The sequence below is a fragment of the Doryrhamphus excisus genome, chromosome 7 (assembly GCF_030265055.1).
Source record: "Doryrhamphus excisus isolate RoL2022-K1 chromosome 7, RoL_Dexc_1.0, whole genome shotgun sequence".
NCBI lineage: Eukaryota > Metazoa > Chordata > Actinopteri > Syngnathiformes > Syngnathidae > Doryrhamphus > Doryrhamphus excisus.
Genome location: NC_080472.1, coordinates 18,757,256 through 18,779,819, shown reverse-complemented (window position 1 = coordinate 18,779,819; position 22,564 = coordinate 18,757,256). Strand labels below are relative to the sequence as shown.

The following is a 22,564-nucleotide window of genomic DNA, read 5'->3' as shown; positions in this document are numbered from 1 at the left end:
ACTAACATTGTTATTCTAAGAAAGATATTAATATAAATAGCTTTAAAATATGCTAAAAAGCCTGCAGTTTTTGACATTGAAAGCCAACCCGGGCCTGAGCGCAACACTTCCTTGCAAGTCTGAGGTCCATAAAGGAGGCCTAGCAGTGTGAAGTTCAACAAGAATGCTCTTGTTGCCGTTGTGATGTAAATGCGTGGAGTTTCACAGTACTTAAGCTCTTACCTTTTACCAATAGCTAAAACCCCTGGGTGTGCTTGAGGGGCGCTTTGTGTATTAATGCACCAAGTGGGTCCTTGTGTATTGCAAAGTGTGGTCTGGGAATCTTAAATAATATGCTCTGCAAGGAGGGGACAATCTGGAGAAGATAGTCAAAGGTCCTGTTGGGTGAGTTTGGTGCGGAAGAACAAATGGAAGACTCGCCAAAATCTTGTCAGATGACTTTTATGTGGTTAGTCAGTCGAAACTGGCTCATGCAAAGTGTGAGTTGCCATGTTTCCTGTCAACACACACACACACACACATGGCCATACTAAAAGGATACCATGTCCCTTCCTCCCCCAGGCTCCAGAGAAACCGCCTTCACCTATGCCATCAGCGCCGCCGGCGTAGTCAACGCCATCAGCCGTGCGTGCCGCGAGGGCGAGCTGTCCACGTGCGGCTGCAGCCGGGCGGCGCGGCCCCGCGACCTGCCTCGCGATTGGCTGTGGGGCGGCTGCGGCGACAACGTTCACTACGGCTACCGCTTCGCCCGCGAGTTTGTGGACGCTCGGGAGAGGGAGAAGAACTATCCCCGTGGCTCAACCGAGCATTCGCGAACTCTCATGAACCTGCAGAACAACGAGGCGGGACGACAGGTATGGCGTTTTTTTGGACGTGTGGAGCATCCTAGCGGTTAGCGTGTCTCCTTCACAGTGGAATCTCCATTGTGTGTAGTTGGCATGTTGTCCTTTTTGTGGGTAGTCCAGCTTCTTCACATATGTTTTGAAATTATTCATACATGTGGTGGTCTAGTGGTTAGCGCGCAGACCTCACAGCTAGGAGACCAGGGTTCAATTCCACCCTCGGCCATCTCTGTGTGGAGTTTGCATGTTCTCCCCGTGCATGCGTGGGTTTTTCTCCGGGTACTCCGGTTTCCTCCCACATTCCAAAAACATGCTAGGTTAATTAGCGACTCCAAATTGTCCATAGGTATGAATGTGAGTGTGAATGGTTGTTTGTCTATATGTGCCCTGTGATTGGCTGATTGGCCACCAGTCCTGCCTCTCGCCCAAAGACAGCTGGGATAGGCTCCAGCAACCCCCGCGACCCTCGTGAGGAAAAGTGGTAGAAAATGAATGAATGAATGAATGAATGTGAGTGGCTACATGTGTACCCCTCAAGCTCATCCATGACCCCAACCAGGGATGCATGGATGGAGCGTCCTCTGTTTGTAAGCTGGAATGTGTGGGTGAGTCAAGGTGGCCCCTGACTGCATGACCTGGCTATATTTGTGTGTGTGTGTGGGGGGGGGGGGGTGTCAAGGTTATTTATTGGGAGGTTCCAAATGGTAGAGCTGCTAACGCCCTTGGAGTCTGGCTATAGGTCACCCGGTCAATGCACATTCCAGCAACACACACACACACATTAGTTATAACTAACATTATAAAAAAAATTTTTTGCTTCACACAGTTTGAGAAGAACGTCTCTAAAATAACTTTTCACCTTTGATTGACTTCACACACACACACACACACACACAACCTCATAAAAGGTCCATTTTCTGTGCTAGTGCTGGACAGCGCTCCGTGTGTCAAAGTTGTTTACAAGACCAGAGGCCCGTTTCATGTACGTCCCTCGTTTTGATTTGTGCGAGAGACAGTGAGCCTGGTTTTGTGTGTGCATCCAAGGTCAAAGGTCAGGGCCTGGTGAGCTTGTGTTCCTGCCGTGTGAGGGGCTCCCGCTGGGCTTGTAAGAGAGCGTACTATATGAAGCATCTACGGCCGCAACGTTCATTCATTGTCTGGCGTCCATCCAAACGGAAGAGAGATGAAACACACTTTTTTTTTTTTTTTTTCGTCTCTTTTACTTCTGGATCGTACGCTGGTTTGGTTTGTCCAAAGCCGGGATTTGTCCCGCTTGGTTGAGCAAGGCAAACCACGGTGCTTTTGTAGAGGTGACAGGGGCGTGCCTCTATGTCTCTGTGTGTGTGTGTGAGAGAGAGAAGCGTCTGCAGACAGAGACGACGGAGGGTGAGCGATGGACCTCCGTCACACTCCCCCGACTCTCAAAGAAACACACACACACACCGGGAGGCTCACTGTCTCCATTTGACACAAATGCAATGAGGCAGTACTTGTCTCCCTCACACACTAATACATGTACATTTCCATTGTAGCTATACATATATGTACATATACATCAACACGTTTATCTGTCAACAAGATCATGTTTTTGGAGCAAACCTCTCCTAATTTGTCGTTAAAGTAGTCACAGCTGGAGAGACGAGGAAAAATAAATAAGTATTGGTCCAACTTCACATTCAGAAGCAGTAAAAAGCTACATTTGGACTCCGTTTGATGCTGGGATTGGGGTAATAATATGAACAATTAACGCTGAGAACTTTTCAAGTTCTACTTTAAAAGTGACGTTTTATTCATTAAATTAATTTCATGACGGCTGCACGGTGGTCGAGTGGTTAGCACGCAGACCTCTCAGCTAGGAGAACCGAGTTCAATTCCACCCTCGGCTATCTATGTGTGGAGTTTGCATGTTCTCCCTGTGCATAGGTGGGTTTTCCCCAGGTACTCCGGTTTCCTCCCACATTCCAAAAACATGCTAAGTTCATTCATTCATTCATTTTCTACCGCTTTTTCTTACAAGGAGTGCTGGAGCCCATCCCAGCTCTTTGGACTGGTGGCCAGCCAGCCAATCACAGGGCACATATAGACCAGGGGTCGGCAACCTTTACTATGAAAAGAGCCATTTCACCCACTTGCCCACTAAAGAAAAATAGCATGGAGCCGCAAAACGTTGTATGTTTAAAACAACATTGGAGGGAAAAAAAAAGACGAGTTGGAGTACTCTTGCTAGTACTGGAGATAAACTTTTGTTTTTAAATGAGCTCTAATTTATTTATTAGAATCGTCAAATAACTCATTAATAATAATTAATAACTCAAATAACTCAAAGCATTACTCATTTCCCTTCATGTTAACCTGTCAGAGAGAACTGGATAGCATCCTGTCTGCTCATTCAGTCACCAGTCAGAACTCAGTCAGGATGCATTCATGGTCTCACACAAAGTTGGATTTTTGTAAACTCATAACAAAGACGTGCATTTTCACCACACGGGTGCTAAAAAATATTCAAGCATTGCAAAGGGAGCCGCAACAAAGAGGCTGGAGAGCCACATGCGGCTCTGGAGCCGCGGGTTGCTGACCCCTGATATAGACAAACAACCATTCACACTCACATTCATACCTATGGACAATTTGGAGTCGCCAATTAACCTAGCATGTTTTTGGAATGTGGGAGGAAACCGGAATACCCGGAGAAAACCCACGCATGCACGGGGAGAACATGCAAACTCCACACAGAGATGGCCGCGAGTGGGATAGAACTCCGGTCTCCTAACTGTGACCACTCTGCGCGTTAACCACTCGACCGCCGTGCAGCCGCATGAATTTATTGTTTAATGAAATTGAATTTCAGTCCATCAATCCAACTTTATTTATAGAGCCCATTGCAACAGTGCCAGATAAACAGAGCATAAAACAGTAGGAAGAAGCAAAGCTTATTAAATCCTACCCCTCCATCTGGTACTTTTACAATCAGTAACTGTTACATTTGTTCACTTCCTGCTTTCCATAATACAGTTTACTTTTACAATCAATCAAGCAAAGAATGTTCAAAAAAAATGTTCAAAAGTTCAAAGTAGTATGAATTTTGCAAACTCAGCAGAAAAAGACGATCCCAATCCCATCCTAAAAAATGAATCTGGGTTTCATGCAGGAAGTTAAAACTTTTGTATTTCTGCCATTTCAACTTGGCACGAGAGCAGGGGTGAGCAAACTACGGCTCGGGGGCCACATCTGGACCGCCAAGTGTTTGAATACGGCCCGCCCGTTCTTTCCAAAGTATTTCATTTAAACTGTCATCATGGTTTTTATTTGATGCGGTCTGCTGTTTACAAAGTGCTCCCAACTAAAAGGGACACACACTTTTTTTACAGATACAATACTTCCAGTTGGACTGTTACGTGTAAAATATATAGTTTGGCCCCCCCATACATTTTGTTAAAGCCATGCAACCCGCGAGTCAAAACACACCCCTGCAGTAGAGTGTTTAAAAAGTGTTTTCCTGCAACTACTGCATGTGCATGCATCAACTACCACAAGAACCACAAGAACGTGAAGGAACCATAAAAAGAACACATTGACTCTGTTGCTTCCCTACACACACACACACACACACACACGGTCAGTCAACCATGATGGAGACATGGTCTTCAGGAACAATGGCTTAGCAGACGTGTGTGTGTTTGTGTGTGTGTGTGTGCGCCACCAAAGAGCCCAGTATGATACACACAGCACACGCCCACTAATAATAACCTCTTTTACTAAACAGGTGAAAACCAAAAAAAAAACCATAAAGCCAACAAGTGAGATAATACTGACAGTTTATTAAACACAAGCCCTCACAACACATCATTGTTTGTTCGGGGGGGGGGGGGGGGTTGGTCGGGGAGGGTCACCGGGGTTGGATGGTGGATTGGAGGGTGCCGAGTGCTACGCCTGCTGGGTAGGAAAGGAGAGGGGAGCGAGGAGTCAGGGGTTAACAGAGGTGAAAAGGTAATTGGGATCAGGCAACACGAGGAGAGGACGGCGAGTGATGCGAGTCGGTCGTAATGAAAGCACACACTTTGGATGTGTGTTGCAAACACTAAATAGCACCATGACTGATCTCTTTGGCCTGATTTGTGTGAGGATTGAGCTGGGGGAAGGAAAGAGGGGGGGGCGAGTTAATGCAAGAGCCCTGGTCTGGCTTTACAGGGGTGACCGGCTCCCCCTAAAGTCCAGTGCAGATAGCGCCGTAAATCATGTTGTGTTTCCTGTTCTGTTTTGTTAAAAACATGCACACAAGATGCTGACAGACAAACCATGCATGCGTTTAATATGCGGGAAACAAAAGTAGCACCAGGAAGTGAAAGAAACAGAAACTGTCCTACTAGGTTTGCTACCTTATGTCCTACCTTAAATTAAGAACATTTGAGTATTAATGGTAATGGTTTAATTTCATTTGAACATGCATCAGATTACAATTGAATGCATCACATAATCACTTCACAGTTCCACATGTCCAAAAAGGAGTAGGAAGAAGCAAAGCTTATTAAATCCTACCCCTCCATCTGGTACTTTTACAATCAGTAACTGTTACATTTGTTCACTTCCTGCTTTCCATAATACAGTTTAAGATTTTTTTTTAATTTGTTTAAATAATTAATACACAAATACATGAAAAACTAAAGACTGGGGTGGGATATTTATTTTTGCAAAACGACTAAAAAAGTTTTATGTCAGATTTGTGATATTATTAGTTATTTTTGATACTTGTAAATCTTTAAATTTTGCTGCCCTGTTTTTGTAAAAGTTGATTTCCACATTATGCCCTTACACAAAACAAGCAGAAACGGATCAATGTAGTTCCAGACTGAGGCCACAAGGGGGCAGCCATTACAAACATCTGAGCATTCATTCATGAATTACAATAACACTTTGACTTTTCATTCAAGAAACAATTCAAGAAACAATACAAGCAGTTGATGTTTGCTAAATACAAGGATGAAGAGTCTTGAACCAGTCATGATGTGCTATATATATATATATATATATTGACACTTACTATGGTACCCATTATGGATGGTCATATCACCTCGTACTTCGGTACGGGACAATAATAAAATAAAAATGAAAAAAATTAACTATATTAGGAAAGCAGGAAGTGAACAAATGTAACAGTTACTGATTGTAAAAGTACCAGATGGAGGGGTAGGATTTAATAAGCTTTGCTTCTTCTTTTGGAAAAAAATTCAGTAATTAATAAATATTTTTTAATGCTAGGTACCCCCTAGTAAAAAACATTTTTTTCAAATATCAATATATTAATACATTTATAATAAATAATAAACAAATAGTAAATATATAATAAATATAAAGGTCATATCACCTCGTACTCGTACTACGTGACAAAAAAATTAACATAAATAAATAAATTTAAAAAAATTATGTTTGGAAAGCAGGAAGTGAACAAATGTAACAGTTACTGATTGTAAAAGTACCAAGGTGGAGGGGTAGGATTTAATAAGCTTTGCTTCTTCTGGCAAAATTTTCAGTAATTAATAAATTATTTTTTTTATGCTAAGTACCCCCCTAGTAAAAAAAAAAAACTTAAACCATATTAGGAAAGCAGGAAGTGAACAAATGTAACTGATTGTAAAAGTACCAGATGGAGGGGTAGGATTTAATAAGCTTTGCTTCTTCCTACTCCTTTTGGACATGTGGAACTGTGAACTGATTATGGGATGCATTCAATTGTAATCTGATGCATGTTCAAATGAAATTAAACCATTAACATTACCATTACCATTTCTTCAAGATGTGACTAATTGATATAGTAATGAAGCTAAACTTAATTTTCCTTATCTTCCAGGCGGTGTACAACCTTGCAAACTTGGCCTGCAAGTGTCATGGCGTCTCCGGTTCTTGTAGCCTGAAGACCTGTTGGCTCCAGCTGGCCGACTTCCGACGCGTTGGCGAATACCTGAAGGAGAAGTACGACAGTGCCGCGGCCATGCGCATCGGACGCAAGGTAACAATTTCATCACGCTTCATTGTGATGCCGAAAAAAGACCGTGTCACAAACATCTGTCTTTGTCCCATTCAGGGTAAACTGGAACAGGTGGACAAGCGTTTCAACCCCCCGACCCCGGAGGACCTGGTCTATATCGACCCCAGCCCGGACTACTGCCTCCATAACGAGACGACGGGCTCGCTGGGCACCCAGGGCCGCCTGTGCAACAAGACGTCGGAGGGCATGGACGGCTGTGAGCTGATGTGCTGCGGCCGAGGCTACGACCAGTTCAAGACGTACAAGCACGAGCGCTGCCACTGCAAGTTCCACTGGTGCTGCTACGTCAAATGCAAGCGCTGCACCTCGCTAGTCGACCAGTTTGTCTGCAAATAACAATCTTCTCTTTATTCATATCAAGTACCAACACGATTAATCATTTCCTGCCTATAAGTATCATCACTTCCTGCTTTCCTCATCCAAACCCACATTGGGTTAGCAGATGGAGACTAAGGACACATGTGACTCATAAAATATATAACTAAATAATAAATTGATTATTATTTAAGAGACTCTTTCTCACACATACACACACAGCGTCATTATCTTCTTTGAGGAAACCGCTTGAGTCACCAGAGACTTGTGACCTTTCACCTTTGAAGGTTGTGGCCTGCGGGATGTGCTGATGATGCACAATATTGGAAGACCTCATCAGCAGGTGGGGAGTCACCACAAGGACCCCCCCACCCTTGTCTAGAAGAGGAAGAAAAAGGCCATTTAGGCATAGAAATACTATTAATGTCACCATTTACAAGCACGAGTCTGGTGCGGGTTAACGACGCTCGCCTCAATGCGGCCGTTTTGCCGCCGCTTGCCGGGTGACCTTCATGTGACGGCAACGAAATTCTCCATTAGCGGGATTAATGAAGCTTGCCGCGTTGTTACGCAACAACAAGTCCAGCAGCCGTGATTGGAAATGAAGTCAATTAAGCTCCGTGATGAAGATGAAAAGAATTAGCATATATTCCAATCCAATTGACATCTGACTGTGTATAAAAAAAAAATGTGTGTGTGATGGACTGCAATTTATTATGAGCTACTTTAAAGAGAAAAGTATATATTTTATTACTGTGTATTTTCTGTTTTCTATGTTTTCTATTCTTTTGATAAACCAGTGGATAGCGAAGACTTGTTTCTTGTGTTTTTACTTTTCACAATTTTATCATTTTGGGGGTTCTTCTTTGGGGGTCTTCTTTATTCACAGTTAAAGCCACCAGAATAGTGCATGTCGAGCGCACCATCATGGCTGTGCGGTGACCTGCTAGTAATCCGATTACTTTTAGTTGCTCACTGCTAATTGGATTGGATTGGCGGTCCTCACAGTCCTCACCTGATGTTTTTTTTTGTTTGATTGTTTCTTCTCTTTCAAGGCTAGTAGCTCTGAAGCTTCATCCTACACACAACAATTATGTGCTGATGTGTGTGTTAGCATTGCATAGCATTGCTTATGCAGGTGACCGAGTCCCCTTGTAGAAGATTAGATGAGTGAAAGTGTCGCTAAGCTGCTTGACATCAGCTTGCAATACTCCTTAGTGATGAGTGCTTTCACTTTCAACATGTTTGATGCCAGCATGCCACGTTTAATTGAAAGGTCAAGTACCACATAGAAGCTAATTTTTTTTATCCTAATTGGCACTCTTAAAGCTGTCATGTTTATTACTCAGCTGAGTTATCACACAGCTGTGTTTAAATGTGTGGTTTCTGAAAAAAAAAAAAAAAGTGTAATCCTGCTTTATCTATTCATTTACAGTTGAAAAGGTTTAGCTCAATGGTGACATTCCCCAAAGCAACAGAGTGGGATTAGTTATGGGAGCATGGTGCAATCCCAAGTCATTGTTATGAAACCTGCAGAAAAGAAATGTGATGTTCAAAGATTAGAGATGACACATGAACTGGTGATCTATTTGTGAGTCCAAACTCTGCTGGATTAAACAGTCATTTGCACCACAAGTGTGGACAAAAGTCAATAAGACAGCCGCTCCCAAGAAAACATGTGGAACTTGTTTGGTGGTGCAACAGTGGACCCGATCAACCAGAACACTGAAACTTACACAACTACTATAATCCAGTTGTGTGGGATTTGTTAGCATGGTAAGGAAATTACCATTATATTTATTTGCACTTTATCTCAACACTAATAAAAAAAGTGCACAGATATAGACAATAAATTCAGTTTATTGTAATTAATTACTCAATAACAATCGCGCAGCAATATTTCAATGAGAAAGTTAATAACTTCTTGAGTGTAGACGTTTCTTGAATAAAAACTACAAAAGAGTTACTCAATCTCGCCTAATTCCCTTCTTGTTCCGGGTGTGCGATGATTGGTCCGCTCTTCCACACACGCCCGATGCGATTGGCTAGCTGGCTCTCATGCGAGGTACGTCACGTGGAGCAAGATGAGAGTTGTGTGGTCAGTGAACAACAGAGTAGAGTACAGCGAAACCGAGCGACGGTTGACAACTCACCGACTCAACATCACAAAGAACATTCCGCCGTCTAAAGTCGCCACCAGGTACAGTATACAGCTCTTTTCGCCGTTTAGGGTCATTTATGTGTCCCGTTTGTTGTTTTGGGACATTTGACGTCATTTGGCACTTTATTAGTGCTATCGTGTGAAGAAGCTAGCAAGCATCGCGACATGGCTAATCGTGGTTGTCAAAACAAAACAAGGAGAACCATAAATAAAGAAAGACACGCATATTTGTTTGTCATTTAAGTGATTTTAGTCGTTTTACACTGGTTGTTTGTGAGAGCTTTAACTGGGAAAAGCTGTCAGGAAAGACACGCTAGGAGTTAAGGAGTTATTTTGTGGTTTCTTCTGTTAGCGAGCTAGCTCGGCTGGCTAGCTCGGTGTAAACAAACCTTGTTGGCGGAGCTGCCCGTTGACATGCCTGTCTGTAATGTTGGCGTCATACACAACTTACATCATATACTACACGACGTTTTCATTACGGTTTGTTTCGTTATGTGTGTGTGCTGCAAAGCGTCTGTCAGCCAGGGTAGAGAGACAGAGAAAGAGTCTGTCTGGAGTTTGGGCTCGTCTTTTGTCTCGCTGTTGTATTGGAAAGGCAACTTCCGGTACATTTGTGGCTGTTTGGGTAAGTATCTGCTATAAAGCTGTGAATTTGGACTATTTTATTCAATAAATGTAAGATTATGTGCGATAACATACAGTGAAATGCATTTTTAGGATTTATTGTATCGCTAGTTGGTAGCAATCTCCACATACAGTACCTTTTTATATATCCATATAGATTTGTAATGTTAGTGATTGCGTACAAATGATTGGACATTCATAGAAAAACTATTTGCCAGGCCACAGAGGATAATGAGTAGAAATTAAAGAAAAATTCACCCCAAATTATGACAGCATCTACGTGGCTTATAGGCAAGTTCAGGAGTTGTGTGCAGGGAGAAGTTTGTTTCCATAGTTGCATTCCTCGCATTAATACATTCATGGTTTGTGTGTGTGTGTGTGTGTGTGTGTGTGTGCTTATCTTGTTTTTCTTGTCTTCCTGTCTCAACAAAGCATGTAGGCATGCCATTAATATTTAATAACCTGTGCCGATGATCGCAGATGAATTGGAACCAAACTTTTCTTGTTTAAACAACCCTCGCACTCGTCCCATTTTTATTTAAGTGTCAAAACCCATTTTGCATTTTTAATCTCCCTTTGGGACGCTGACAGTGTGTCACTTTTTTAAGAGTAGAGAAAGTGTGTTTTTATGATTACACGCAAACATGCTTCAGTGGATGTGACACCACAGCAATTCTCTTTAAAAAAGCACAGTCTGCTCTCAGTGTGTCTTTTAAAAGTCATATTTCAGTTGGGATATCATTTTTAGTAGAGTTGATGCTCAAACTCCCTGAGCCGATCTGTGCACCCTGCAATGGATTTAGGATTTTTTACAGGAAATACGACTGAGGAAATTATTGCATAATCACGTCAACAGGACAGGCTGCTAAACATAGCTCTAAATGGAGAAAAAGTGCTAAAAGTTCATTCAAAGCATAATAAATGTCACCAGCTGGCTAAAACTTTTTTTTTTGTCTTTAAAACCCTAGTTTGTGTTCATGTCTTTTTATAGAAAGTAGCTTTCGGCTCCTTGTCATCAGCGCATACTATTTTTATCTCTATGTGACCACCTTTGAATTACTTACCGCCCACTAGCTTGGAAAAAAAAAAACCCACAGCATTTATTTAGTAAAGCCGCCAGAGACACCAGCACCCTTGTGTTCACGTGTAGAGACGGTGAGCAGAATATTTTCAAACTTAAAAAACACTATTGTGAGTTTAACCTCAATGATCTTCGGCTGCTAAAACAATGCGCTTGTGCTTGCTTCAGTAATCATTGTGCTGACAATGGAAAATGCAATGGAAGGACACCTGAATGTCACCTTGCAGATTATCAGTCATTCTATTGTTGTTTTTTTTCCCTAAGACTGTGTCAGTACGTTAATGTTCTGGTAAGGCAATTGTAGCCATGTGATAGTAAACACAAGATAAATGTCTTTATTAAGGTTCACGTCACTGAAGTTGTCCTTGTTGATGTCGCCATCGTAAGAATACTAGTTGGGCACCAGGAGATGCAGTTGCCGCGGGACACACCATTAAAGGCACGGCCACTATAGTACAGTTCAAGCTAATCATCTTAGTAAATCATGTGTAAATTATGACATAATTATTGACTAAGGCGCCCTAATTCCTGCCTCAAAAATGCAGAAATACAGTCTGCACTCTCTGATAACTCCAATGGAGGTGCTTGTGGTTATTACTTTGACATCCACCTAAGCATAATATACTTAAATTATCTCTCAGCGAAACTCACAAGTCACCATTTTAGCCAATTAGAAGGCAAAAGGAAGTCACTCAGACGGAAAAGGCACAATAATAACAATTGAAATTGTGGACAGTGAAAGTGAAGTTAAAACAGATTAGCACCTCATGACTTCGGAGACCATCACGTCGATGTCCAAAGCCGCGTTGGAAGCCTGCGATGAAAGTGCAAGATGTGTTGCAACCAGCGTCATATCTAGAATTTATCTTTGTGGGACGAATAAAGGCATATCTTATCATACCTTATCATATTAAGTGATATAGATCAGATAAGAAAGGACACGGCATCATAATCTATACACCGTTATACAAATACTGTGCAATTTTTTGAGTTGTGGTGATATACTTTAACTTCAACACATGCAAAATGTCTACTGTATGCCCTTTGCTCTAATTTGAATGAGAGTAAACCCTTCCTTCCCTTTTTTTTTTAGCCAAAGAACATGTCATTACGTTGAATAAGTCGTGTTTGTCTTTCTTCAATTTGGTCAAATATCCTCTTGCACGTGTACGAGTTTCTTCTGTCACGCTGTAACCACAGTACAGCACCTTTGCCTTGAAGGAGAAGAAGGCAAAAAAAAAAAGAAGGAATCAATTTCACATTGACTTTTCTTTTTGTGGTTCAGTTGTTCTCGTCTTCTCTGCAGTCGCCACCATCGATTTCGACTGACAGCTCCTCAGTGACAATGACTGATGATGGAGTCAAGCCAGCTGTCTCTCATTTTTTTTGACACCCCTCTTATGAAACGAATATCATTTTAAACTGCATAATCCAAGTAGTGGCTAGTCGGTGAATACACTCGCAACTTGCTAGTATTGAGCTGTGTTTCAAGTCTGAGAGTATGTAACAACTCAATGGCATCAATAAACAACAATAATGGTTATTAATGGCATTGTTATTAGCTGAGGGCTGATGGGTTCATTGTGTTCTCGCTGTAGTGTAGTGGAGGTAAAGCAGGGGTCTCCAAACTTTTTCCACAGTGGTTTATTCTGCCAGAAAACATCTTTATGATCCATAGGACATTTGGCAAAATTGTCTGTGGTGTCCCATTACATCTTGCTTAAATGTAACATTGCATTTCACAAAAAAAAACCCATCATAACAGCAGTAAAAGATGGTGGTTGTAGTGTGATGGATGTAGGGCTGTTAGGACCTGCTTCAGGACCTGGAAGTCTGTAATAAATGGAACCAGGAATTTTGCTGTCTACCTAAAAATCCTGAAGGAGAATGTCCGGCCATCTGTTGGTGACCTCATGCTGAGGCCAACTCGAGTTCTGCAGCAGGAGAATGATCCAAAACACACCAGCAGGTCCACCTCTGAATCCTATTGAGATGCTGTAGCATGACCTTTAAAAACGCGCTTCATGATGGAAAACCACTCATGTTTTGCTGTTGCTTTTTAGTAAAATGTATTTCTACAGTGTATCATAGTCCAAAAGAGTTGTCAAATGGACCCCAGGTCACACTTTGGACACCCTTATGTAAATAATATATGTATATGAGGCACAAGGAAGCCGGTCTAGTTTAGGAATTGATTCCAGCCTTTCATAACTGTGTTACTTCCTGTCTTTCCAGCTCCACCGCATCCAGTCCTGAGTGACCGCCTCGTTACAGTCCACGAATCCGGCCGGGCCACGTCTGGTTCCGCCAGGTCTCTTCTTGCTGCATCAGGCTCGGTCCAGTGTTTTTCAAGCTGGACGAAGAGGAGACGAGTGGGCCCATGGGCCCGGCCTTGGTGCTGAGACACAGAACTTGTAGCCTTGCAGAGCACAGCACAGATAGCAACACGGGTTCTTCAGACGGACACCTCAGCGCCACGCAGTGCCACTCACACAATGGGGTGAGTTGCGTACGCACACACAACATGACAGACTAATGCTCATAATGCTAATAGTCAATGGTGGCTGATTCTCTACTGTTAATTAACAGTGTATGTTGATAGGTACCATGCTCAGTTCTAAAATATTCCAGAAACCTTTGTATGTCATCCCGTGAAGCGAATACTGTATGTCACATGTGCCAGACAGCTCTTGCGTGTGCTTTATGTATTCATACATACAAAGCTGCCGCTCTGCTCAGCGCAAACACACGGAACCATTGAGCTGAAACATAATAGCTGGCGGGCGTGTGTGTGTGTGTGTGTGTGTGTGTGTGCATTGTGTCCAGCTCGAGTGTTTCTTGTTTTGTTTTTTTTTTACCCGCTGTAACACAACACAGACACCTGAGAGGACACTTGATTCCCCCCCACCTCTGCTCCAGTCAACAAAGGGCGTCTGTCTTAACACCTCATGGGCTGACCTTTTGAATTTTTGATTGTTTGCCACCACGCTTTTTTTAGGCTTTTTACATAATAAACAAAGGTATGTCAAAGTGGGGTCTGCACAGCGGACGAGTGGTTACAGCTAGGAGACCCGAGTTCAATTCCACCCCCGGCCATCTCCGTGCATTTTCTCCGGGTACTCCGGTTTCCTCCCACATTCCAAAAACATGCTAGGTTAATTGGCGACTGCAAATTGTCCATAGGTATGAATGTGAGTGTGAATGGTTGTTTGTCTATATGTGCCCTGTGATTGGCTGGCCACCAGTCCAGGGTGTGCCCCGCCTCTTGCGCGAAGACAGCTGGGATAGGCTCCAGCACCCCCGCGACCCTTGTGAGAATAAGCGATAGAAAATGAATGTCAAAGTGTCTCCCTGCATTATTTAGTTTTTTTTTGTTAGTGTACGGCGCTCACTGCTTTGTGCTAAAAAAAACAAACAAACATGGAAGCCCAGTTAGACAGCGAGGAATATCACAGGACATGACAACGTATTTCCACATCGTGGCTGTGAGGACTTTCACTTTCTCTCATACCACAGGAACGGTATGACGGAAAACTACGGTTTTCAAATCATGACTTTTTCATACTGTGGTACACCTTGAAACCGGAATTCCCTTTTCACGTTTTGAAAACAGAAGAAGAATTAGTATTTTTTGCCATGCAAATAAACAGGAGTGAGTAGACAGTTTGTCTTGCAGGCTCCCTGGTCTTTGTCTTGCAGGCCCCCCTGTATCTGCCTTGTGGAGATGTGCTGGAATGCACCATCTGCTTTATTTTTTCCCTTATTAAGGTGGCCTTTTTGGCACCCCGGCAGAGCATGTGTGAGTCACATGTCGGCTAGTCTGCATGGGGGGGAGGGAAATGGGGAGGGGAGGGTTACAGTGTACAAGGGTGAGAGCTCTTCCCTTCCTTTTCCATGTTGTTGCCTGGTTCTGGCTGTTCATTGGTGCAAGCGACACCCTCCTCAACATGTGACTCTTGTTTATGTTGAGTGTAATGTTGCATGTTCTCGGAAGATGGAGGGTTTTCCTAGAATGGTCCTGCGTTTCCAACTTACAATTTATATTGTTAAAAGTTTTGTTGCTGCTTACCCAGTGTCTTGGGTGTGTGCACTTAGTCAGGGCATGTTTAATGAGTCTTAGGGGAGAAGGGTGTATGTTTTTGAGGTTTTTGAGAGTGAAAGTTCCCTGTTTAATGTCCTGACATGTACCTCTGGAGAAGCTCCCGTGCTTCTCAAAGAGCCCTTTTATCGCCTTAAATTCACCTGATAAGCTCACTCGTGCTCAGGACTTGATGTTGGAAATAATCAATTGATTTCATGGCGGCATTCAAACCTGGGCTGAGCCTGCAAAGACACTGATAAGGCTGCCTCAGCTGATAATGTCTGCATACAGTACATGTGATGTGGTCGGGTATTAGCGCTTCACCGCCAGTGCAGACCGGGTGAAACGCTATCAGTGCTGCATATGTTGGTGCTAAATTACATTAGGTTACAGTTGCAAGTGCATGGTGTTCTGGTTGCATAACTGTAGAATTGACCCTTCCTTGCAGCGTGGCGAAAACGATATGGAATGTGTTCACGTTGTAGTTCCAGAATTCGCAGAAGTGTCCTCGGGCCTTACAGAAGGAGCAGTGTTTCGATGATTTCGCAACACCACTGCTTTAGTCACACATGATGAGCTGTTACATCCATGCACCCCCACCCCCTTGCTCCCTGAGAGGAATGAGATCATATCCTGGACTCCCAACACACAGCAATATTTGATTCCATAGTATAAGACGAGACTCACGTGCATGTGGCACATGCTACATATATATATACCTATATATATATATCTGTGAGCTAAGCATGTTTCAGGATAGAACCCGTTTCCTAGAACCCATTACACTTACTCAGGCATCCCATTTTGAAACGGTCACCCGATTAGGTTTCAGTCCAAATGCATCACCTGCTTCTTCAGCGTTAGCTAGCTACTCAGAAACAACCTGAAAACCTGAAGATATCATCCATTATAATTGTTGGATAGCTATCACTGTGCTAAGCCTCACAATCTGCTGCTCTTATCACTTGGTCTCACAGAGTCTCCCAACGTGCCGTGAGAACAGGAGAACGGACTTAGAGGAGGAGGAGGAGGAGGAGGAGGATGATGACAGAGGAGAGGCCAATGAGGAGGACCAAGCCGAGAGGAGCAGCGACGAGGGCTTCATGGGCATGACGCCGCTGCTGCAAGCTCATCACGCCATGGAGAAGATGGAGGAGTTTGTACACAAGGTAAGCTAGGGGTACATATTATCTTATACCCGCGCCAAGGGAAGCGTCCTTGGTCCTTTAGCTACATGGCGACGTTCTTTAAGTGCGTAGTTGCAGCAGGAAGTGATGATATACAATCGTGGCCATGTTGGACTAGCCTCACAAAGCCTGCATGAAAGAGTCATGTGTTCATTGAGCCAAGTTACTTCCAAGAAGTTACTCAGGACTTGTTACAGGTGGACGAGTCCACATCCTTTGAGGTGAAGTGCAACCAAACTTGGGAGCATTTTAGCTAGATGGTCAGATGAAAACGTGACATCATGGCGGTTGTAGTCTGTCATCACACAACTAGTTGTTTCTTGTCATTGATGGGTACGCGTCCATGACTGCCAAACACTGGAGCGCTAGGAACGCGCTAGGAACGCGCTAGGAACGCGCTAGGAACGCGCTAGGAACGCGCTAGGAACGCGCTAGGAACGCGCTAGTTACTAGTGCATTCCTAGCGGAATGAGCTAGTTCCTAGCGCGTTCCTAGCGCGTTCCTAGCGCGTTCCTAGCGCGTTCCTAGCGCGTTCCTAGCGCGTTCCTAGCGCGTTCCTAGCGCGTTCCTAGCGCGTTCCTAGCGCGTTCCTAGCGCTCTAGTGTTTGGCAGTCATGGACGTGTTCCCGTGTTCTAGGAACGCGCTAGGAACGCACTGGGAACTAGCGCGTTCCTAGCGCGTTCCTAGCGCTCTAGTGTTTGGCAGTCATGGACGTGTTCCCGTGTTCTAGGAACGCGCTAGGAACGCGCTAGGAACGCGCTAGGAACGCGCTAGGAACGCGCTAGTTCCTAGTGCGTTCCTAGCGCGTTCCTAGCGCTCTAGTGTTTGGCAGTCATGGACGTGTTCCCGTGTTCTAGGAATGCGCTAGGAACGAACGCGCTAGGAACGAGCTAGTTACTAGTGCGTTCCTAGCGCATTCCTAGCGCTCTAGTGTTTGGCAGTCATGGACGTGTTCTCGTGTTCTAGTAACGCGCTAGTAACGCGCTAGGAACGCACTAGTAACTAGCTCGTAACTAGCTCGTTCTTAGCGCTCTAGTGTTTGGTTTGGCAGTCATGGACGTGTTCCCGTGTTCTAGGAACGCGCTAGTAATGCGCTAGAAACGTGCTAGGAACGCGCTAGGAACATCACAAATCTGAACTGGTTTTTGCTCTCCCCAGGTGTGGGAGGGCCGGTGGCGCGTCATTCCCCACGACGTGCTCCCCGATTGGCTGAAGGACAACGACTACCTGCTCCACGGCCACAGGCCGCCCATGCCTTCTTTCCGCGCCTGCTTCAAGAGCATTTTCCGAATCCACACGGAGACGGGCAACATCTGGACGCACCTGCTAGGTCATACTCGCCCTTCATTCGGGATATTCAGTTCAAACGTCCACCAGCACTCCCTGGTCAAATAGAAGTCAATATTTACACTTTCTACCAGGGAGGGCAAACATGTCATACTTGCTGGTCGGACAGGAAGTAGAGCTGCTGTTGTTGTTCTACTTCCTGAATGTTTTATTTCTAACTGCAGGCTGCCTGTTCTTCCTCTGCCTGGGCCTGATGTACATGTTCCGACCCAACATGTCCTTTGTGGCGCCGGTCCAGGAGAAGGTGGCCATCGGGATGTTCTTCCTGGGCGCCATCCTCTGCCTGTCCTTCTCGTGGCTCTTCCACACCGTCTACTGCCACTCGGAGGGCGTGTCCAGAGTCTTCTCCAAGTAGGCGACACACAGACGGATTCAAGTACTTTATCAGAATGATCAGATTCGGGACACGGTTTACAGATTTGTTTGCGTGTCCAGGTTGGACTACAGCGGCATCGCCTTCCTGATCATGGGTTCCTTCGTGCCGTGGCTCTACTACTCCTTCTACTGCTCCCCTCAGCCTTGCTTCATCTACCTGATAGTGGTGTGCGTGCTGGGACTGGCCGCCATCACCGTGTCCCAGTGCGACTTCTTCGCCACGCCGCAGTACAGAGGAGTCCGAGCAGGTACCAATCATGACTCCGCCCCCCCGTCCTCGCTCTCGGTGTGGTGTTGATTGTCTGTCTGTGTATTTGTATTCGTAGGTGTGTTTGTGGGCCTGGGCCTGAGCGGCGTGGTGCCCACCCTCCATTTTGTCATCAGCGAGGGTCTCATCAAGGCCACCACCATCGGACAAATGGGTTGGCTTTTCCTCATGGCCACGCTCTACATCACCGGAGCCTGCTTGTACGCCGCTCGCATCCCAGAGAGGTTCTTCCCTGGCAAGTGCGACATCTGGGTACGTCTTTTATTTAAACGTTATGGATGGATGATCAATATATAGATAATATGGATGGGTTAGATTATTATCATAAGGTTGTGTAGGAATGCACTGTGGATCAGCCCAATAGCATGCACTGCTCGACTGTAACCACCAGAGGGCGCTGTTTACACGATCTCAACTGGCGTGCTGTGTAATAAGAACACAAGTCATTGTGTTTCATTGTTAGAAACAATAACAACAATAACAAATATATATAAAAAAATATATATATATAAATATATATAAATAAAGTAGAAACACAGGGCCATTTAGACTAATATCATAATTATTTTTTTTTTATTTTTAATGTTTTAAAAATACCAAAATAGAATGTAACTGCAACTGCCAATTAAATTCATTTTTATTTTGATGGTTGATTATTTTATTTTTGTTATTATTATTTTTAATTATTTTATTATTATTATTATTATTTTATTATTATTATTTTGTTATTTTATTATTTTTATTATTGTTTTACCTACTGAAGATCTCCTTCTTGGTTTGACCTCGACCTTCCTCACTTCCACACTTACGTTGTCTTTTATTTCTGTTCCCCAGTTCCACTCTCACCAGTTGTTCCACATCCTGGTGGTCGCCGGCGCTTTCGTTCACTTTCACGGCGTCTCCAACCTGCAGGAGTTTCGCTACACAGCCGGAGCGGGCTGCACCGAGGACGGCATGCTCTAACACACACAGACACACACACATAGACACACACATTATTCACTTGTACCTTACTACAGGGAGCCAGCGCTTCTTTCTAATAGCGCACACACACACACATGCTAAAGTGGCTTGCTGTGTCACAAGTCGGCCTTCCAGGGGGCGCCATTTACAACACTGACAGGAAAACGTTGGAGCGTTCCATCTCCGCCGCCTTTTGCGGCTGTTGCGTCAACTTTACAAGCACTACTAAACCACCTATGATAAACAATACGTTTTGGACACTTTTTTTATTGCAAAAACAGCATTTTTTTTCTATTCAAAAGGACATTTTTGGGAGTGCTTGTTTGTTTGGGTGCTGTTTTCTAATTCAGACAAAAAAGAACAGTAATGGACTTGAATATCTTCCATGATTGTGAAAGTCATGGCAGGAAAGGGGTGGGGGGTCTTTTTAGGGGTTGGGGTGGATTTCATAGTCACTTTTTAATTAAAAAAAATAAAAAATAAACTTTTCCATGTAAATAAGATTTATAAATTTGGGTTATAGATTTGTATGAAATATAAATATATATATGTATATATACACATATATATTAAAAATGAGTAAAAAAAAATAGATATATTGGTGATGATGGGGGTGCTGCAGTTATTTCACATATGCAAGAGAAGAAGAGTTGAACTTGTAAAACAACCCACTCACCTTTTTCTCGTGTTGTCCTTAAACCAAATCTTACGTTGGCGCTCAGACCCAATTCTTAAAGGGGACCTATTATGCTCCGTTTTACACCCTTTGTATTGACTTGTAAGTCTCCTGTAGAGCAGATACACACAATAACCAGCACAGAAAACTTCCAGATCTTGCAGAATCTGCACCTATTCCAGTTTGGATCCTTGGATTTGTGCTTCCTGCCAAAACGCTTGGTTTTAATTTATACCACGCCCACTCTGCTGTGATTGGTCACACGCCCAAAGTGCTTCCTAACTTCATCAGAGGAATCGTTGGTGCTGTGGAGATCAGAAGAATATTTTAGAATAACTTGTGTCCTCGTAATCAGAGAAGCAAAACTTGGGGGAAAGCGTATCTGGCCTACAGGCACGCCCACTCCTCTGTGACATCATAAAGGAACAGTTTTGTAACGCCCTCTGAAACCGAGCGTTTTGAGCCATCCCAAACTTCTTTCAGGGCTCACTTCCAAATAAGCAAACCTCATGATCTGGAAGTTTTGGCAAGGTTTAACACAAGAATGCAACATTCTAACGACATGTATGGGTCAGAAGAGTGTAAAAAGCATCATAGGTCCCCTTTAATAAGTAGCACTTGTCATTCATCTTCCTTTTCTTTTTTTTTATAAGCCACCACTAGTATGGCTCTTCATTTTTTCCAAATAAAAACATGTAAAAGAGCAGTTTATTTCTAAATATAAACTGAAAATATACCAATGGACGGTTGAATCTTCTGTTGACATGTTGTTATTGTTCTGTTTGACATCAATTGGTGATACTTTGTTTTGATGAAAAACATGATTTTCTTTTCTCATGATGGATTTTATTCTATTGAATTTATATTAATTTATTGCAATTGGGGCGTGGTTGTATGTTGATGGGAGTGTTTGCTTTACAGACATTTACATATGCTGTATTGTTCTAATAAAAGGCTTTTTTTTGGAATTCTACTTTGTCTGCAGTTGTGAGACCGTTTGGATGTACTGTCATTATGGTGATACATGTATGTATGTATGTATATATGCATTATTCCAGAGCGGAAAAGGGCAGAATAAGCAAGTTGAAAATATGATGAGCTATCCTCTTACCATTTTTGCCGAAAATCGACATGTGGAAAAAAATTCATTTTCTGCCTTTTTTGGATGCTTCTGGGACCCCCGATGACAGTGTGGGAGGTTTCCACTCCAAGCTGAAAAAAAACAAAGCTAACGTTAGTATGTCGTTGTTTTTCCAGATTTTTCAACTTGCTTTTAATGCGCTTTTCTGGTCAAAAAACAAGGGAAACCTCACACACGCTCATCAGGGGCCCCAGGAGCACCCAAAAATGGCATAAAATGCCAAAATTTTATGGTGTCAATTTTTGACAAAAAACGTAAGGGGTTAGTATGGTGTTTTTTTCATTTTTTTCAACTTGCTGAAAATGCACTTTTCTGGTGAAAATAACAAGGGGAACCTCACACATGCTCAACAGGGGGCCCAGAAAGACCCAAAAAGGGCATAAAACGCCAATTTTTGAGGGGGTGATTTTTGACAAAAAACGTAAGGGGTTAGTATGGCGTTTTTTTTTCATGTTTTCAACTTGCTTCAAATGCACTTTTCTGGTGAAAAAAACAAGGGAAACCTCACACACGCTCAACAGGGGGCCCAGAAGGACCCAAAAAGGGCATAAAACGCCAATTTTTGAGGGGGTGATTTTTGACAAAAAACGTAAGGGGTTAGTATGGCGTTTTTTTTTCATGTTTTCAACTTGCTTCAAATGCACTTTTCTGGTGAAAAAAACAAGGGAAACCTCACACACGCTCAACAGGGGGCCCAGAAGGACCCAAAAAGGGCATAAAACGCCAATTTTTGAGGGGGTGATTTTTGACAAAAAACGTAAGGGGTTAGTATGGCGTTTTTTTCAGTTTTTTCAACTTGCTGAAAATGCACTTTTCTGGTGAAAAAAACAAGGGAAACCTCACACATGCTCAACAGGGGGCCCAGAAGGACCCAAAAAGGGCATAAAAAGACAATTTTTGAGGGGGTGAATTTTGACAAAAAACGTAAGGGGTTAGTATGGCATTTTTTTCAGTTTTTTCAACTTGCTGAAAATGCACTTTTCTGGTGAAAAAAACAAGGGAAACCTCACACATGCTCAACAGGGGGCCCAGAAGGACCCAAAAAGGGCATAAAACGCCTATTTTTGTGGGGGTGATTTTTGACAAAAAACGTAAGGGGTTAGTATGGCATTTTTTTCAGTTTTTCCACCTTGCTGAAAATGCACTTTTCTGGTGAAAAAAACAAGGGGAACCTCACACATGCTCAACAGGGGGCCCAGAAGGACCCAAAAAGGGCATAAAAAGACAATTTTTGAGGGCGGCCATTTTTGACAAAAAACGTAAGGGGTTAGTATGGCGTTTTTTTTTTCAGTTTTTTCAACTTGCTTCTAATGCACTTTTCTGGTGAAAAAAACAAGGGAAACCTCACACACGCTCAACAGGGGGCCCAGAAGGACCCAAAAAGGGCATAAAACGCCAATTTTTGAGGGGGTGATTTTTGACAAAAAAAGTAAGGGGTTAGTATGGCGTTTTTTTCAGT

General features: G+C 43.3%; 2 protein-coding genes across 2 annotated transcripts in view; both read left to right on the top strand.

The window, feature by feature from the left end:
* Positions 1–7,996, top strand: part of wnt5b (wingless-type MMTV integration site family, member 5b) — a 53,278-nt gene extending 45,282 nt beyond the window's left edge. The window contains exons 5-7 of the mRNA XM_058077723.1: positions 562–854; positions 6,688–6,846; positions 6,922–7,996. Coding sequence (XP_057933706.1) covers positions 562–854; positions 6,688–6,846; positions 6,922–7,221 — 752 coding nt within the window. The 3' untranslated portion in view covers positions 7,222–7,996. The remainder of the gene's footprint in view (positions 1–561; positions 855–6,687; positions 6,847–6,921) is intronic.
* Positions 7,997–9,259: 1,263 nt separating this feature from the next.
* Positions 9,260–20,937, top strand: adipor2 (adiponectin receptor 2). The gene is made up of 8 exons (XM_058077001.1): positions 9,260–9,400; positions 13,302–13,566; positions 16,125–16,316; positions 17,494–17,665; positions 17,847–18,033; positions 18,118–18,305; positions 18,384–18,577; positions 19,160–20,937. The coding sequence occupies exons 2-8, from the start codon at positions 13,447–13,449 to the stop codon at positions 19,286–19,288; spliced, it is 1,182 nt and encodes a 393-aa protein (XP_057932984.1). The 5' UTR covers positions 9,260–9,400; positions 13,302–13,446; the 3' UTR covers positions 19,289–20,937.
* The last annotated feature ends 1,627 nt before the right edge of the window (positions 20,938–22,564 follow it).